This window comes from Punica granatum, chromosome 3 (assembly GCF_007655135.1).
Source record: "Punica granatum isolate Tunisia-2019 chromosome 3, ASM765513v2, whole genome shotgun sequence".
NCBI classification, from domain to species: Eukaryota; Viridiplantae; Streptophyta; class Magnoliopsida; order Myrtales; family Lythraceae; genus Punica; species Punica granatum.
Window position 1 is genome coordinate 8,788,862 of NC_045129.1, and position 19,337 is coordinate 8,808,198.

Genomic DNA, 19,337 nt, shown 5'->3' on the forward strand with positions numbered 1-19,337 from the left:
GACCTGAATTGAGACTCTCACCCCTAAAATCAGGAGAACCTCTCGATTGGACGCACTCTGGGGTTGGTTGGGATTGCGCACGACTCCAAATCAACTATTTTTTATTTTATTGCGCAAAAAAAAAAAAAGTCGGCTGAAGTCGGAGGACGTGATCGGAGGTTCCAGTAGAATCCCGTCCGAGCGGGACAACGTGTAAGTTGGCCGTTATCTTTGGCGGAAGAGAGATGCTCTCTCTCCCACACGCGGGCGCACACAGTGACTGAGCTCTGCTGCATTCGCCTCAATAATGGAGGCTCTGATGATCAATGCCGTGACACCCTCGCTGGCGCGGTTCCCGAGCCGCAGGGTGCCCGCGCAGAGCCACCAGAGACCTTCCAATGTCTTCGCACTCTGCTGTTGGAGGTAAAGCAACCAACTCCTCCCTTCTTCTTCTTCTTCTTCTCGAAGTACACCGAGAGGCCGAACACGGGAAATCGGAGCTGCGAGTCCCTGCTTTTGGATAGTTGATCGAGCTCGTTTGGCTCGGAGCTACTCAAATTCTGTAATTTCGCTCATTGATACTGATGCCTGCCAGTTGGGGAGCACAATTTAGTGTCAAATCTCAATGTATCCGTAGATATGCGCGTACGATCATACCTGCCAGTTAAGGTTCACTGCTACTGCTTTCACATTAGACGGTGAAATCGGATTCAGCGAAGCTCATCTTGACATCCTCAACTCGGAAAAGATTGCTGGACGGAGAGATGATAGTCCGCTGTTAATAATTCTCGATTCCAGCGCTTTCCATTAGCTGCCGATTTCACTTTCTCGGTTGGAATATCGAAGTTTTCAGCTCAATATTGGGTATTGGTCTTATTCTCAGGAAGGATGGGGAGACCAATGAAATATCTGGCACTCCTCTGCACATGGAGTGAGTGTTTTCCTTGTCTTCATGTGTGTTAAGTTGCAACAGACATGTCTTTACATCTTACATGTGAATTCGTAGGTTAGAAAATCGTGGAGATGGGGACCCGTCTGAGGTATTCTTTCTCCAGCTGTTTCTGTGTTCAAAATCACACGGAATCTCCTTATTAGAAAAAACAGCCTTCGTACTGATTATCTGTTGCATATTTCCAGGAGAGATTTCAACCTTCTAATGTGGAATCGGAAGCAAAGCAGAAGGACATTTGGGGGCTTTTCAAAGAGGCTCAACAAAGTCTTCTATTTTCTTGTGTTTCCTTTTCTCTTCTCTTCGTATTTGGCTGTACAATTATGGTGTCAATTCATTCTCAGATGGTCTCTCTCAGATATACTGTACTTAAACAAGCAACGCATCAAAGCTTTAGAGGAGCTGGATCGAGCGTATAGAGAGAAGCAACTATTGCTTGACAAGATAGAGCAGCTAGAGGCTAAAAAGCAAGCTGGTGTTGGACGAGGTACTACCTTTGCAGGCTCATTGCCCTTGTACGGTTGGGACATGATGTGGCATATTTTAGTTAACAATCTTCTTTCATGTATACATTGTCAAATTGAACCTCATATTCTTGGAAAGACTATGCCAGACATTAAAGTTGATTAATTTACTTTGAGAGGCGGTAAAGATGACTGACTATTCCTTTCAGAGAATAACTCGTGTGAAGTGGGAATGAGTATAGATATCCAGATGGTAAATAGAGCCTTAAGATGGTGCAAAGCATATGATTCACGAAATCTCTTGTTATCTGCAACCGGTACTTGAAAGGAGATTCCTTCTTTGACTTTGACGGTTTGACCTCCTTTTTTTTATTCCAAATGCTTAGATTGACCCCCTTCAAGAATTGCCTCATCTAGTCTCCCAAAGAAGCAATTATTTCTCTCTTTTTCTTTTTATTCCCTTATTTCTTGTTTAATGTTGCTGCTCAAAATGCATCAGATAACCTATCGATCTGCTGGGAGTTGCTGCTCCGGATAGACTCCATGGTTCTGACTGGCTTAGTTAATGTGGAGGAGGCATCCAATTTGAGGAAGTTAATCATGGAATCTAGAGCTATTACAGCTGATATCTTCTCTGGCATTCTGGACAAAAGACATGCTGAACTTCTTGCAGAGGTCCGCAACTTTGCCAATGGAAGTAGGAGGTGAGGCTGACTGGAAGTAGTCGCCATATTTTTCCTTCTAGTGACTTCTGTCACTGAAACTGAATCAGGATTTATATTGATAATGAACCTCTGCATCATGTGAAAAGTGATAGATGCTTGAAGTTAGATCACTTTAAGTTTCTTCTTTTGCTTCAAAGATTTTCTCACTTAAGTTACTGATATTCCACATTTGGCTATCATTCAGGAAAGGCTTCCACATTGTCCATATATGCACTGAAATGGAACCACTGGTCTCAATCGGATCTTTGGCATCATATGTGACAGGCTTGAGTCGTGCCCTTCAAAGAAAGGGCCACATGGTTGAGGTTATTTTGCCAAAGTAATTGTCTCCATCCTTTTCTATACCAAGGGCTTTTTATGAGAGTGAGAAATTTTCAAGCAAAATAATAAATCAAGTGAATTCCACTAATTTGCTTTTTCACTCTTGGAACTGTTTCTTAAAACTGATTCATGGAGCATTTGTTGTTAGAGAAGGTATTAATCTAGAGAAATATCGGTTGAGCTACAGAAGTTTTTCTTTTTTTCTCCCCTCCTTTTGACCTTTATATTGTTTTGATAAAAGCTTAGGAGGTTGGTAATTTATAGAAAATAGCCATGGTTGCTACAGAAAGCTAAGTTTGTATCAGAAACGTGAAGTACTTAAGTCTCTTCTTATTTGTAATTTGTTCTACTTATCCCAAAAAAAAAAAAAAAATTCCACTTTAAGTTGATTTGCTATTGTTCAACTTCTTATTTTGAAAAAAGAAGAATTGATTGAAATAGGTATGCAAGCCTGGACCTGGATAAAGTTGAAGGCCTGAGAGAAATCAAGGCAGAGTCTTACTCATACTTCAATGGGCAACTTCGTGGGAACAGAATCTGGACTGGGTTAGTCTCGATTACTCTTCTGTTAAGTCGCTTTTAATTTTGCCTTCGATATAATCGTTTTAATGTTGCCATCTACGGAGCAGAAATGGTAATAGATGCTTAAGCTGTTGCTTTTGAAGATGTGGAATTTTCTTCATAATATGAGATTTGGAAATAAAAGATATTGCCTTTTCCTGTCTGCAGTGTTATCTATGGAATTGGAGTGACTTTCATAGAACCTTTGTATTACTCGTCATTTTTCAACCGAGATAGGGTATATGGCTACTCAGATGACTTTGAACGGTTAGTAATGTGGTTACTTTTTTATGTCATCCTTTGGAAATATTCTGTTGCATTAGTTGAGTTATCTTGTATTTGATCTATAAAATGCATTTTTCATTTGCCCTATAGAAGGCATTTGCATGTAAAGATCATTATGATTTCCCTTCCAAGGAGTCAAAAGTCCTGAAGTCTTTCTTAAATGTACTTCTATATGGATACTTCATAGTTCAAATTACTCCTGGCTGCATTCAGGTTCATTTATTTCTCCCGTGCTTCGTTAGATTATTTGGTTAAATCTGGAAAGAAGCCTGATGTGATACACGTGCACAATTGGGAAACTTCAGTTGTAGGGCCACTTTTCTGGGATATATTTGTTAAACAGGTGACTTAAGATGCTTTTGGTTATCTTATTGTACTTTTTGTTCATGTACCATCATTTATAGCAATTATTGGTCTTACTTCTTCTTCTTGTATTACTCTAATCAAGTGATGGGTTAGTACCATGAAGAGATTTTTCTATATTTTTCTTCATCAGGTACATGTTTAAGAGTGTCCCTTTGATTGGATTCCGTAAGTGGTAATGCTTTAGCGTAAAGATGAGTCCATGGTTTTTCCCTTTCCTGCACAGCAACCATATAGAGAAAATGACTTCTATAACAGCGATGTGGGTGGGTTTCATACCTACCTTAACTAGGGAGAAGCATATTGATTTTAGCCTTGTATTTACTGTAAATGGTTCTTACCCTCTTCGTTTTCTTCCCTTCCATCTAAGCACTTGTTTTTGTGTCCTGGCTTAACTGGCCATTCAGAAAAAATAACAGAATGAACGATTATCGTATTCTTCTTTCATTTGTGATAGTGACCGATACAAAGACTAAGGGTCCAGAATGGAAAAGTATATTTTGCGATCTATTTGTTTCTGTTAAATACAGTTGAGGAGTCTGGACATTCTTTATTGAATGCAGAAAATTCGGTCATCTTCTTTAGCTGTCCTACGAGAATTTATATGTTGGTCTTAACTACTCTTCGATGACTCTGAAAACAAGTCATGAATGGTTCCCATGTTCTTTTCTTTATTTGTGCCGCGTGCACGAGCGCGCGCGCGTGTATATAATTTTTCCTCGAGCTTCATTGGGGTTTCATAGCTTCTATTCCTCTTAAGCATTCTAGTAAACTTTGTGTTGGCCTGTGCTTCTAGGGACTTGAAAGCACAAGAATAGTACTTACATGCCATGACCTTCAGTCGCAGGCAAGTTGCCACATTCCCCTTCTCTTTTCATTTTATATGTGAATTCTTTCATTAATTTAGTTTGGTATTGCTAGTGTCTCGAGCAACCTGATAAGCTAGCACTATGCGGACTTGATCCTGCTCAACTTCACCGTCCAGATCGTCTCCAAGATAATGCCAAGGCATCACTTGTTAACTTGTTGAAGGTAAGTTCCATGTGAAGACAATGACTAAAATCCATTGCTGCCTTTAAAAAAATTGCAACACATGATAGTAGTAAACGTTACTCTCAAATCAGTTTGATTAAATTGCAAAAGTTCTGGGTTTTAGAGGGACCTTGAGTATATATAGAAACGTGAGCATCTCCAATTTGTTGATCATGTCTTTCTTTGTAAATTTGCAGGGTGGAGTTGTTTACTCAAATAAAGTGGTGATAGTGTCCTCCTTTCATTCAAAAGGAAGGATTATTCGTGACTTCAGCCATGGATTAGAGCCTACATTAGCAATACACAAGTAGTGCTATAATTAATCCATTGTTCTATGCCTATTTCATCCCCATCTCTTTCATGCAAACTAGTCGTTTGATTCCACTACAGTGCGTATAGAGAGCCAATTTCCTGACCTGTTGGATTTTTTCCCTTGTGTACCTCTTTTCATAGAGAGAAGTTGCTGGTCACTCCTCCAGGATTTGACAACTCAAAATGGGATCCTTTTACGGACAGATTTCTTCCCAAAACCTATAGTGCAGATAATATGGAGGGTAAAGTTGTCTGCAAAGTTGCATTGCAGCAGCAAGTGACCTTACCTGCTAATGCTTCAGTCGCACTTGTGAGTGCTGCTCCTCTCATATTATGTTTGTCTTTGTGACAGGTGCTGACCATTCTTGTTCATTCATGCATTTTTAGAGGGGACTGGTAATGAGGAAAAGCTCTTTCTATATGAACTGAACATCAAATCGGGTAGCTCATATGTTGGATTTTTCATTTGAACCAAGTTAGTTGATATCTAACAAGATTATTATATGGAGGTGGCAAATGAGACTAATTTATTGTTGTATTAATCAATCCTCCCGACATCTTTACTCATAAGTTTAGGACAGCATGAACAAGGAATAATGGAAATTTTAATTTCGGATGAGCTATGTTGGTTGGTCTTTTATTATTTTTTAGTTTTTCAAAAAACCATACACTTGAGCTAAGGCTAGCTTGTTTAGGACTTTTTTCCTTAACTTTGTGTCCATCTTACATGGTACAACTCTTAAATAATGTACAAAATCACCTTCCACCAGGTTGGATGCATCTTAGAAGAAGTATCAGATATCGATCTCAAAGCTCTGAAGAAAATTATTTGGGGCAACACAAAGAAGAACGTTCAGGTTAGTCAATTTGTGATACATTATGCTTTCATCTCTAAGGAACAAAGAGAGAGAGAGAGAGAGAGAGAGAAATAGTCCACGAATAAGTTGATGGCAACCATAAACTGCCATAAGTACTCTGCTCTCAATTTGGCATTTCCTTTTTTGTATATATTCATAAAGAGCTTTGCAAGATTTTCCTTTAGTATCCTGTAGAAACTATAATCATCACACAAGTATGCGATTTTCATGGTGAGTTTAACATGCTTAAGTGATCCCCCGCAGTTTATCTTCACGAGGATGGGCAAAATGCAGAGTCCTGATAAGGTTCTCGAATCCTTTGTGGAAGAAGTCAAGGTATGTGAACTACAGAACTTGCTTTTTGAACATTTATCATATATCTTGTCATTATCACAGCATATGATAAAGTATTTGTTTGCCTGGTACAATATAAGCTTTTGTTTTACATCACAATGACCGTAGGATGATAAAAATTGAAGTTACTGATCTTTAAGCTGCATAGACCATAATGAAACAACCGATCATGTGATGATACCCAACTAATCTAACAGATATTAGAAAGCAGCTGACAAATCCTATCCTGCAATGAAACTGTATTGTGAGAACATTTTTTTTACGCTCCTATCTTTTATGTAACTTCACATTGGAAATGCTATTTAACTTGTCAACAGGATAAGAACGTGAGATTTATAAACAGGGATGATGAGGCTTTATTGCATTTGATCTGTGCGGGATCTGATATAATTTTGTGTCCCCAGCATGATCCTGTGCACCAAGTACCGGTACGTTTTGGTCACATAGATCATGTTTATTTATTTACTTTAGTGCATCGATATGTAATCTGAGAATTTTGTTTTCCTGACCGGTCATAGATTGAAACTCTGTACTTGCAAATTTTAGAGCAGTACTTAGTGTAGATTCAATCTAGGTTTTTGGATGGGGGAAGAAAACATGATTGAGTTGCAGAAAAAGGAGTTCGGGGAAAGGGGAGGATCGCAAATAACCGGGATGAGTTCATACAATATATTTCAGGTTCAATTGCAATCAAGAAGCGGCCTATTGTTTATTGGCAAAAAACATGAGGACCTCAGAAATTAGGAAACATAAAGTAATGGAGAACAGAATACATGAGTATGGTTATCGTAATTCGGGAAAATAAAAGCAGTACTGGTTCCTACGGTAATGTTTGGTAAAGTGAAAATCAAATACTGGAAAGTGTTATGTTCGGTTGATTTTCTTCTGTAAGCCCTAAACATCCACTTCTATGTTTCTTGAGTCTCGAGGTTGATCCTATCATATAAATTTTGCCAGCTAAAGGCATTGAAGTATGGAGCTGCTCCAATTGCATTGATTGCTGATGATGATCGATTCAGGTATGATGCTTAAAGAGATTTTGGAAGTATCAAACTTGTGAGACACTAAATTCAATCTCGGTTTATGACAGACACTTTGTAGATCACGAATATGAGACCTCAAAGTACTCGCGGTTCATCCCTTCTACCTTTGGAAACATGTCAATCAGCCAAGCCATAGACGAAATGGTAAGAATTCTACCCTCATATCTTCACATCGATTTCTTTCTGAAACATAATTCACTTTCCCTTGTTCAGATTAGCAACCCTTCCAAATGGAAGCGAAATATAGCAGAAGCAATGGAGAAGGACTTCTCCTGGGACGCAGAGTGCTCCAACGTGCACATTTCAGCTTATGAAGCCGTAAAGAACTTGTAAATGTGGTTTAGCTATACTGTAAACTACGCGTTCATGTAATCATCGAAAAAAGAAAAAATAATAACAGACATGCGAAGATATCAGATGGCCGGATGTATTTTTTGACCGAAAGGAATAATATATAGAAGATCACACATCTGTAAATTTTTATGTTCGATACAGTATTTATCGACTCATCGGAGCTATGGTAACGGAAAGCCATGTCAGTTTTCCATTTTCATGGGAGCAAACACTACTTCCCAGTTTTCTTTTCTTCAGTTGTAATTATTAACAGAGAAGAAAATGATTGGTAGAGCTTCCATCAGAAGTCGCCGATGGCCAAGAATCCGGCTATCGGTTTAGCATGAGATTAGTTTATCTTCTTCGTTCGTACTTCCCGGGGAGAGGATCGTCAAATTATCTTCGTGTGTTTGGCCTAAACGGCCCTCCACCAGTCCATGTATTTTAAGTTCCGACCAATGTTAGGCCAACGGGCCTATGTTCGGTCTTGTTGAGTCTGTTTACTATGTAAAATGACCCAACAACACAATTACCAATAAATGACCATCCACACGTTTGGCACCTTGTTGCCAAGCAACGTGCTTTTCCACCACACTTGACATTGATATGTTTGGTTTTAGAGTTTAATTGAGTTGAGTTTTGGTTTTACTTAGTTTGTAATGATTATGTTGTTGAATTATGAAAAAAAAATGTGAAAAAGTAATAAATAGTTGAGATAAAATAATGGTTGTGTTATTTGAATTGCGAAAAAAGTAATGAATATTTGAGAGAATTTAATATTAAAAATTAAATTTAATGATTAAAAAAATTAAAGGAAAAAAGGAAAAGTAATAATTATAACTTGAGTATAATTAAAAACAAACAGCCCTTAGCCTCGTCGATGGAAGCCTTCATGCGAGAGATTGAGAGTGCGTTTGGATTGAGAGTTGAGTTAAGTTGAGTTTTGGTTTTAATTGGTTTGTAATGATTGTATTGTTGAATTATGAGAAAAAGTGTGAAAAATAATAAATAATTGAGAGAAAATAATGATTAAGTAATGATTGTGTTGTTGAATTGTGAAAAAGTAATGAATAGTTGAGAGAATTAAATATTAAAAATTGAATTGAATGGTTAAAAATATTTTAAAAATAAAAAAGTAATGATTGTGATGTTGAATTTAAGATAAGTTGAGTTGAGTTGAATATTTTTCCCAAAACAAACACACCCTGAGAGTGCGTTTAGATTGAGAGTTTAGTTGAATTGAGTTTTGATTTTAATTGGTTTGTAATGATTGTATTGTTGAATTATGAGAAAAAGTGTAAAAATAATAAATATTTGAGAGAAAATAATGATTGTGTTGTTGAATTGTGAAAAAGTAATGAATAGTTACGAGAATTTAATATTAAAAATTGAATTGAATGGTTAAAAATATTTTAAAAATAATAATAATAATAATAATTGTGATGTTGAATTGAAAATAAGTGAACCTGAGTTGAGCTGAATTGAACATTATTTATAAAATAAACACACCCTGAATTATCGAAGTAAGACATTATTTCTGCAACGACTGGATGGCAGGGAGTTGGTTTACTCTGCCATTGTATGTTCATATCTACCAATCGGTTTGGAGTGTTTGGTGATAGTGTTGACCTTCCTTAAACCACCTTTTCATTGTCCTTTTCTCTTGTTTTGTACGTGGGCTTTGGCATGTTTTATCCAAAAGGAAATTCCATAGACCTTTTATTTTTTCATGTATCTATACTGCGTGTACTTATTTAAGGGAGAGTTGTGTTATGTAACTATCCGCTTGAAAGTACAAAAAATAAATATTATAAATTTACTAAATCACTCATTTAAATAAGTATCATCTAAATAGAAAAAAACTGATTTTGAATATTTTCTTTCAAGTTTCTCCCATGTTAAATTTTTTTCTCTCCTCTCTCTCGTAACTTAAATTCACCATAAATAACTTTTCATTATTTTTACTATTTTTTATATTATTTACAACGAAGTTAATATATAAAAGTTCGCATGTTACGCATGGCATATTAGAGATCATAAAACGAAATATAATTTATGCAACATCTGTCATAGGTGGCGATGATTTTCAATATGTAATTATTTTTTATTCAGCGCATAGAGTGGGTCATTCTCTAGTACCATCTTATATTCAAGTTCTTCTTAATTTAAATTAAAGACAAATCAGATCAATAAAGAATAAAATTGTTCCTTTTGTAAATTTTATAAAATTGTTCATTCTGTAAAATTTTTCTATTCACAAGATTCGAACTCGAGTTTCACTTAAAAGAAGAGACACCGAATCATCTGAACCAACTCAAGTTGCTAAACCTCTATTTAATTACATGTGAAATTAGTCATGGAGGCCATGCGCTGTATGGGATAAAACGCTATCTATTTTTTTTCTCTTTTAACGATATGATTACATATATGCGTGTCTTAAACAATATATATTAATATATATTATTTTGGTTTATATATTTTAAATATATTAATATTGATGTGATCAAAACAAATTTAACTTAAATAAAAAAGCAAGATTATTAAAAATCATTTAGATAATATAAGTAAAAAAAATTGAAAAATTAAAGATTCAAATTAGTACATTACTACATAAGTTATACAATAGGCAAATTGAAAAACTCATGTTCGAAAATTCTAAAAACTCACATCCACCCTAGCCAAAAAAAATCATGTTCTCTAATTTGAAAAGAGATTGTGCACGTGGCATAAAATAAATAAATAAAAGGAGATTATGCACTAAAAAATTAAAATGGAAATTTTTTTGTTCAATATTGGTAAGATTCATACAAGTTACATCAAATCTTATGTTGACCACATACATAATATCGGACGACTCAAAACTTCTAAAAGATTTTGAGTGTGAAAAAAATACATCGATAAACTCACGTATGTGTCTAATGGTTGGCAGATCGACTAAAATAAACTCGTTTGTGTGTGAAAGTTCAAAGAACTTGCGTCCAGTAGTGACAATATTTTTTCAAAACCAGATCGATTATAGTCTATGTGTGGTAATTTCTCTATTTGAAAAACAAATATATAATTGATCATATATATGGAAAACATGATTAATTTTTTTTGAAAGACAAATATGATCTTAACTAATTTTTTTATCTGGATCTTTTCATAAAATATTTTAATATTTTCAAAAGATAAAAAATTGGTTTTGTTAAAAATATTTTAAAAAATAGTACAATTGTTTTATTTTTCATAAAATATTTGTAGAAAAATAGAGAAAATAATGACTATCACTGATTCCATAAATCTATATCTATATGATTTTAAAATAATAAATTTCGTTTTGAAAAAGCTCAAAAAAAGAGAAGAAAATAACAACTGATATCACAAATTTATATATTTATATGTTTTGAGAATTTTAAAAAATAAAAGTTAAAAACTTATTTTTTAAAAAAAGTTCAAAAAACTTGAGAAAATAGTGATGCGTCAAACACAACAAAAATTTATATATTTTAAAATTAAAATTTTGCTAAAAATAGGCTTAAAAACCGAGATAGTTCTTATTCAGCAATCCATACATTTTGCAACTGTCTGATCAGGTCCATCATATTTTCACTTTATTATATTATATATTCATATTAATATATTAATAAAGATATAGTTTCTATTTCGAATTATGATCATCTATTTAAAAAAAAACACATCTTAATCATTCTTTTGCCAAATCGGATATTTATTTCAAAGGGGGGGTTTTACCTAAAATGGTCAATGGTTTGTCCGTTTTGTCAAATATATCCCATACTTTACCTTTTGCATCAAATTTATCCCGGCGTTATCTTTTCCGTCGACATCTAACGGCCGTGCTGACGTGGCACGTGGAGAGATAGTGGGCCACACTTGCCACGTAGGCGCCACGTCAGCACGGTCGTTAGATGTTGACGGAAAAGATAACGCCGTGATAGATTTGATGCAAAAAGTAAACCATGTGATAGATTTGATAAAAAAAAAGTATATGATAGATTTGACAAAACGGACAAATCATAGGCCATTTTAGATAAATACCCATTTCAAAAATCAACAAATCTTCAATGTAACCTTCTTAAAAGATATTCAGAGCTATTTTTATGTTCCAACGGGATTTTTTTTGGTAAAAAAAGAAAATACACGAATTTTGTATCAGATTTTATTTTATTATATAGATATATTATAATCATTAAAAAACATATACTTTTTTTCTTTTGCTTAATTCCATTAAAAAAGTATATACAAAGCATAAAACTGAGAATGCAAAAATGTCAAAGCGGATAACTCGGATGTGTCCAAGTCAAACCAACCGGTGAACCAACAAACAATCCCTTAATAACAGGGAAAAATTATTTACCAAAAAAGAAGAAATCAAAAAGGGGGAAAAAAAGAATTACAGTGAGGAACGAGCGATAATATTTATTATTTATTGACCTCTCTCTCTCTCTCACTCGTCGTTCCGACTCTGTCTCTCTCGGGGGTCGGGGAAGGGGCTGTCACGTTAGCAGCTTTTTATGTTTGCGTAGTTGAGATGGAAATACAAGACAGCCCCTGCCGCACCAACACGACCCAGAAGCCGAAGACGAAGACGAAGACGACGACGGCTTCGGCTGTTGAATTCCCGCAACAGAAGCAGAGGCAGCCCCCAGAGCCCAGACCCACCAATAAGGAGCACAAGGAGGAGGGAGAGAAGCAATCTAATCAGAAGAAGCCCCGTTCTAATTCCTCAGACATGGCGAGGAGACCACCAACTGCTGATGATCCCCTGACCAACCCTTCATGGTTCACCCCCAAAAGGTTAAACCCACTTTACTTTTCGCCTCGAATTCCGCTTCCAACCCATCCCCCATTCCCCCACCCCCCCTTTCTCTTGTGGGTTCCGGTGGCTTAGATGAATTATAGTTTCGATTTTTGGGAGAAGCTCACTAGGGGTCTGGGTTGTTAGAACTTAGAATGCTTTCTATCAGCTGCAGACGCCGGAGTTTGACTTAAAATTCAAATTTGGTTATTTTCTGAGGTTTGGTGGCTTGGATGAATGGAAGTTCGATTTTTGAGAAGAACCCACTATACTATTTTAGCAGTTTGGCCTTGCAGAAGAGAAATTTGGGGAGGGGATCTACTTGTTATCAAGTACTTTTTAAAATTGAGTCCACCGTCTCCCAAGCTGATACTTTATAGATGAAAATTCTGCTAGTGGGAGTGAGCATAAGCTTATTGCTATTGAGTCACTGATCCATTAGTAGGGCAGTAAAAGGTATAGGATTGTCATCTGTTCTATGGTGTTATGGTGTTATTGCCTATTGTCTGCTAAAGAGCTATCGATGGCTGAAGTCTAATTCTTTTTTGGGATGCGGGACTAGAGCTAGGTGCTTTGTTTAGCATGGAGGTTGGAGCAAATTCTGCTGCGGGCCAATTGGTTATTAGAGTTTTGAGTTCCTTATGAACTGTTGAGTTCAAGTTGTATGATTGGGATTCTTGATGGCCGAGGGCTATATGTGATTGTGATACTTTGTGCTGGAAGAGATACTTACTTCGTTCAGTTCATTAGCTTTAGGTTGTTCTATCAAAGAAAGTGAACTGAGTTGTTAAGAGAATCTTATTTGATCATTCTATCAGCATGCTGGACGTGTCAATGGTTTAGTGGGTTATCTCTACTGAAAATAGTCTAGTGTGGGTGCGCTTTTGAACGAAAACTTACTGCCTTGCGACTGTAGATCGTGTTATTGTATTTTGCTGCGTTCGGTCCTTGAACTAAATTGATTGAATTGCACATCCAGTTCCAAAGATTTGATTTAAATTGTGGATGATGCTCCTTTTGCAGGCTGCTCATAATATTCTGTGTGATCAACATGTTGAATTATGTTGATCGAGGAGCGATCGCGAGCAATGGTGTGAATGGAAGTCGTGGTACATGCACAGAGAAAGGAATTTGCACGTCAGGAACAGGAATCCAGTAAGACTTGTTCGTCTTTTGTTGATTATGCAGCTTTATCTGTTCCCTTTTGATCTCCCACAGTAACTTTGAGTGTGAAATTATTAACATAAGTGTAATCTTGTTGATAATTATGTGATCTTGCTAATAGACTTAATGTTAAAATATGTAGTATTAGTCTTGGTCATTTTCTTTTATGAGACGGCCAATGCTTAATTCAAGTTAGCACAGTTTGTGGTTCTACTTAGTTGTTGGATAATATGATTATTCTCTTAACCATGTTGGGCCCTCTTGGGCTTGCATTATCCTCTTTATCACAGGGGTGATTTTGACTTGAATAATTTTGAAGACGGTGTTTTGTCGTCCGCATTCATGGTTGGGCTTCTCATTGCTTCTCCAATATTTGCATCTTTGGCAAAAAGGTAATACTTCTGGTGGCACATTTAAGTTAAGCTTTTGCTTGGGAGTTCAATCTTGTGAAAGAGTATAGTCCGAGTTCTATTGGACAATCATTCTGTTAAGGGTATGGAAACTTCGGGAAATCAATTAAAACTGATTTCATGAATTTTTGCATGCATTTAATGGTTGTAACATTTTTGAGAGCATAATATTGTAAAGAGAACATTACTTTGCTAATATAACCTTATAGGTTAGTGGATTTCATCACATTCTGGTTGCCAATTTTTTGCTGGTTTGTTTGAATTCTGTGCCTCTCATATGGTCCAAAACTCTATCTATATGCAGCATCAATCCATTTAGGCTTATTGGAGTTGGACTTTCGGTCTGGACTTTTGCTACGGCTGGGTGTGGAAGTTCTTTCAGTTTTTGGTCAATCGCCATATGCCGCATGTAAGTTAAGGGAAGTTCAACATTCAAAAAATAAGTTATCAGAAGAGGAATCAAACTACCAGTTTTTGGCCTGGTCTTGAGCCTGTGGTAATATGTACCTGACTTGTGGTAACCAGACTGGACCAGTCACAACTGAACGACTACTTTCTTAATTAACCTGGGCAATTATAAAGGTTTTTATGTTTTTAATACGATTGTTGAAATAAGCAGTTTGTACACCCTGATCCGCCTATAGGACCTAAGACCGCATGCCTTGTTTGACCATTTCAAACTGCCGATTCTATGAATTTAGACTATTTAGTGTTGATGAATGCATTTAATCTTCTCCTTTCAGGTTGGTTGGTGTTGGCGAAGCTTCTTTCATCAGTCTTGCTGCACCATTTATTGATGATAATGCTCCTGCAGCTCAGGCATGTAAAATCTGATCTTCTCTTATTCGTTTTCATATTTAATTGGCAAAAGTCTCCTTTTGTGTTTGTTGTATCATATATATGTACCTGGTATAATAATAACAATTTTTTTATTTATAATTTTGCACTAGAAAACTGCATGGCTGGCAATGTTTTACATGTGTATACCCACTGGAGTTGCTTTGGGCTATGTATACGGTGGATTTGTGAGTATTCTCTCCATAGTGATTCTAATTTCTAGTTTTATTCTCTGTTTAATATGGCAAGATAAACTCAACAACATGTAGATGGCAAATTTTGTATTTTTCTTCTAACGAGTGGACTTCAACTTCATTTTTTGATTTTACTATATCCATTTTTGTGAAAAAATTTTAATGGCAGGTTGGAAATCACTTAAATTGGCGGTATGCATTTTGGGGAGAGGCCTTGTTGATGCTTCCATTTGCTGTGTTGGGATTTGTGATGAAACCTTTGCAGTTAAAAGGTGCATTGATGATCAGCTTAAATAAATAATCAGTGTCGAAACAACATGATTTTAGACCTGGCCCTTTTTCTTCACAGGTTTTGCTCCTGCTGGATCGAAGAAGGCCGCATCTGTTGTGACAGCTGATGCTGTCAGTGAAGGTGCTTCCCAACATTTACATCTCTTGAGTGAAATTTTTGTCCTTAGCACTATTTGATATTTGTTATCGAGGCAAGATGTCTATTTCTTCTAATCAGACAAGTTCTTATCCTCCTTTGTGCTGAATATGTTGCTCTTGCAGAAGTCTCAGACTTGAATGGAAATGTGGGAGGTAGCAGCAAAACAGCCAATAAGACTTCCAAGTGAGTTTAATTGCCTATTTATGTCTCTTGTTATATATGCAAGGGAAGGATAATGAATCCAACTGGAGCCCTAAGCATTAGTTGTTACTTGTGAAATTAGCAAGTGAGGATGTTGCCAACAAAACTGAGAGAGAAAAGGCAGCTTATAAGATTAAGTTGTTATAACTTTTTCTGAAGTCTGAGTGAGTGCATATAATAAACATGATCCTCCATGAAAAAACTTGGTTGGAGTTCAAGGTATGCAAACCCATATCTGTGAAAAAAGGTTGAAACTTCCTCAAAATGAATGTTTTTAGTTTGAAAGTTCTCTTTTATTGGCATTGGATTGAAGGGGAATGGCAGTATGTCAATGAAAATTTGAGCTTCTTTTTTCCGCTGTTCTGTGCATCAAGAATTTCTACAAGAATGTACATATTTGAAGGGGAAAATATTAATACCAGATAAACAATCAGAAATTGCCTCCTGAGCTGATGAGTTATGGAGAAAGATCAAAATGTGTGAAGGGAATCTAAAATAATTTGCAAGGTCCTTCTTTTTCCTTTTCTGATCCACACTTTATTTGTGCGGCAGGTTGGATACTACTTCTGGGCTTTGGTTCCAGTTGTCGAGATTTATGAATGACATGAAAGCGCTTCTCGTTGATAAAGTTTATGTCGTGAATGTTCTTGGTATTTCCCTTCAAGTCTCCTTACCCACATATTACTATCATATGTTCCATTTTCCTCTGGTTGCTGTGAAGAGAAGTGCATTACATGAGTAAGTTACTTTAAGTTTCAATATTTGTAATTTCAATTTTTGACAGGTTATATAGCCTACAACTTTGTTATTGGAGCTTACTCGTACTGGGGCCCGAAGGCTGGTTATAACATTTATCATATGGTATTGGTCTTTGTCCATTATTTATGTGTATTTCTTGTGAAAGCAGGCTTTAGCTGTTATCTTAGTTCCTTTTATTTGGTTGATACTTGGTAACCACACTCACTAATTTTCTGACATTTTTGTGATTTCCAATTGCAGAAAAGTGCTGATATGATGTTTGGAGGGATCACAATAGTTTGTGGGATCTTAGGAACAATAGCAGGAGGATTCATTCTCGACCGAATGACTGCGACGATATCTAACGCTTTTAAGGTAATTATCTTAACTCCTAATTTGACGCATCTTTTCCTTGAGGGAGGGTGGTGTGGGATAAAATTTGTCAAGGATATGGGAATATGAATGTGCCCATTCTCCTTATACACTAAAAAAAAAAGGGAAGGAAGGGGGGGGGGGGGGGGGGGGGAACAAAACAACTTTTTTTGTGCTGGAAAAGCTCCTCCAGAAAAGTTAGGTGAAAGTGAATCATGTAAATTGCATAACATTTTACAAGTTGCTCTTGTTGCTTTGTCTGGCAGCTTCTTTCTGGGGCAACGTTGCTGGGAGCAGCATTCTGCTTTGGTGCCTTCTGTATGAGGAGCTTGTTCGGTTTCATGGTCCTCTTCTCAGTGGGCGAACTTCTTGTATTTGCTACACAGGTACTTCCTTATGAGCTTTCATAGAATTATTAGTCTGTCTGTAGAATTCTGTTTTTCCCTCACCGTATTGGGATGATAAACTTACTTGTTTCATCCGTTTAGAATCATTTTTTAATTGGTTGGTCTCATTATTTCCCGGGAAAAGATCTACTTGTTTTGACGGTTTTGCCTGTTGGTTAAATTGATTGATCTTCTGCAGGCTCCAGTTAACTTTGTGTGCCTGCATTGCGTGAAACCAAGTCTCAGACCATTATCAATGGCAATGTCAACAGTCTCAATCCACATCTTCGGCGATGTCCCTTCATCCCCACTTGTTGGGGTTCTCCAGGTTCAAGCAGTTCACCATACCAATTTTGTTTTGCATTGGAGCTTTCAGAAGCGATGTGTATTTGGATTAACTTTAGGATATTGGTATCCTTTGGCTCTCCAATCTAACCGAATTATTTCGAATCCTACTGTTTGCAGGATCACGTTAACAACTGGAGGGAGACCGCACTTATTCTGACATCCGTCCTGTTTCTTGCTGCTGGAATTTGGTTTATAGGTGCGTGAAGTTTGCTCGGGATCATTCTTTCATTTCTGACCTGCAGTTTTGGGGTTGATAATGATTTTCAACCTCTCAACCTGTTCGTGCCAGTCTTGAATTGATGTGAAGGAGCATCATTTTTTCTTTTTCTTTTTCTTTTTTTCCCCCCTAACCTCATAAAATCAACGTTATTATCTTGAGACAGGGATTTTCATGAAGAGCATGGACAGGTTCAACGAAGATGTTGAAAACCAATGTCCCACCAACAAGAAAGCCGCCTTGGAGCCTCTGCTTGAAGGGAACGAAAAGGATGATGTGCCGGAGAATCGGAATAAAGCTTAGATTCCTATGTGGACTTTTTACTCGGTGATCAATCTGCACTTTCCATCTCCATAGAGCTGCTGGGTTACTGCATACTAAAGTCATTCCTGGATCAAAGATTGTGTGATAACAGATATATTCCCCCGCTGCTACTGTGAACGACGGAGTGGTGAAGGTTGATCCCCATTGTGAAGCTCTTGGGTGCTTGGGGGTTTTAAAGCTGGAGGATGTAGAATTTCGCTCGCTTAATATATGATCGATCGACAATTCGGGGTGAAGTTATGATGAGGTGATTGAAATGTATTTATTCGTCAGGATCACGGTGTCTTTGGTATCTTCGTCATGCAGGGTTTGAATCAAGCTTGTAAATATATACTAATGCTTTTCCGTTCACTATTCTGTCAAATATTTCCATATATTCAATCTCGATCTTCTGTTTTTACCATTCCATCGAAGACTGGTGTTTTGCAATATCCAAGTAATAAATGGGGAATTGATAGAGATGATGGAAAATAAGGAGAAAAATACGATTTGGTCATGAAAAGATGGATAAATTTCAAAGATATTCTTATAATTTAATAAATAGTCAACGACGTTATCTCCTTTTAAAATTAGTTACACACCGTCTCTTTTTTTGCAAATGTGGAGCCAAGAGTACTTCATCGTTACCACGTGAATGTTGTGTCATTATGCTTCATAAAGTCGGATATATCGGATCAGTTTATGGAGTACAGTGATATAATATTCACATCACTATATTCACGTGGTGACGATTAAGTATTCTTGGTATAACATCTGCGGAAGAAGAGGTGATGTGTGACTAATTTTAAAATAAGCGAGTGTCGTTGGCTATTTACTAAATTATAGGGATTATTGTCGAAATTTAAAGTTAGTACTTAAAAGATTTTTCCTAAATAAATTAGCCCCATTGTTTGATAGGTTAATCTTTTTGTCCATTTTGGGCTTCTCGTCCCTTACTTAAAAAGCTGATATTGCATATTATCTTTTGATTTCAAACATTATGATCCACGCGAGAATCGAATTATGTTTCTATTAAAAAGAATAAAACAAATTTCTTTAATATGTCCACGAGATGTGCATGCCAAACTTGAAGACTGCGTTTGGTTTGGGAGTTGGATTTTGATTTTAATTGATTGATTTTAATTTTAATTGGATTGTAATGATTGTGGTGTTGAATTATGAGAAAAAGTGTGAAAAAGTAATGAATAATTATGATAATTTAATATTAAAAATTGAATTGAGTATAATGGAATTGTATGTGGATTTATATCTTTTTGACTTTAAAGAATTGATTTTTGTGGTGTAGTGAGTATAATTAAAATTAGAGTTAAATCTTAAAATCAGATCCTAAAAATAAACTG

At 36.3% G+C, this 19,337-nt stretch overlaps 2 protein-coding genes across 6 annotated transcripts; both read left to right on the plus strand.

The window, feature by feature from the left end:
- Positions 1-54: 54 nt before the first annotated feature.
- On the plus strand, positions 55-7,808 carry LOC116199297 (probable starch synthase 4, chloroplastic/amyloplastic). Of its 5 annotated transcripts, none has more exons than XM_031529605.1 (20): positions 55-402; positions 863-910; positions 986-1,019; positions 1,117-1,195; positions 1,287-1,415; positions 1,892-2,096; positions 2,302-2,436; positions 2,880-2,984; positions 3,168-3,266; positions 3,498-3,627; positions 4,444-4,494; positions 4,569-4,679; positions 4,877-4,986; positions 5,133-5,301; positions 5,762-5,848; positions 6,113-6,184; positions 6,520-6,630; positions 7,160-7,221; positions 7,293-7,389; positions 7,459-7,808. In XM_031529605.1, the coding sequence occupies exons 1-20, from the start codon at positions 287-289 to the stop codon at positions 7,576-7,578; spliced, it is 2,070 nt and encodes a 689-aa protein (XP_031385465.1). In that variant the 5' UTR covers positions 55-286; the 3' UTR covers positions 7,579-7,808. The 5 variants fall into 5 exon arrangements, with proteins under 5 accessions (XP_031385465.1, XP_031385468.1, XP_031385467.1 ...); XM_031529608.1 differs by lacking the exon at positions 55-402 and adding an exon at positions 508-648 and having other exon boundaries at positions 7,459-7,792; XM_031529609.1 differs by lacking the exon at positions 55-402 and adding an exon at positions 626-756.
- Positions 7,809-12,019: 4,211 nt separating this feature from the next.
- Positions 12,020-18,405, plus strand: LOC116201080 (probable sphingolipid transporter spinster homolog 2). The gene is made up of 16 exons (XM_031532169.1): positions 12,020-12,375; positions 13,400-13,531; positions 13,831-13,932; positions 14,255-14,359; positions 14,694-14,769; positions 14,901-14,975; positions 15,151-15,253; positions 15,331-15,393; positions 15,534-15,594; positions 16,165-16,262; positions 16,397-16,473; positions 16,612-16,725; positions 16,989-17,108; positions 17,308-17,436; positions 17,574-17,652; positions 17,840-18,405. The coding sequence occupies exons 1-16, from the start codon at positions 12,110-12,112 to the stop codon at positions 17,974-17,976; spliced, it is 1,737 nt and encodes a 578-aa protein (XP_031388029.1). The 5' UTR covers positions 12,020-12,109; the 3' UTR covers positions 17,977-18,405.
- The last annotated feature ends 932 nt before the right edge of the window (positions 18,406-19,337 follow it).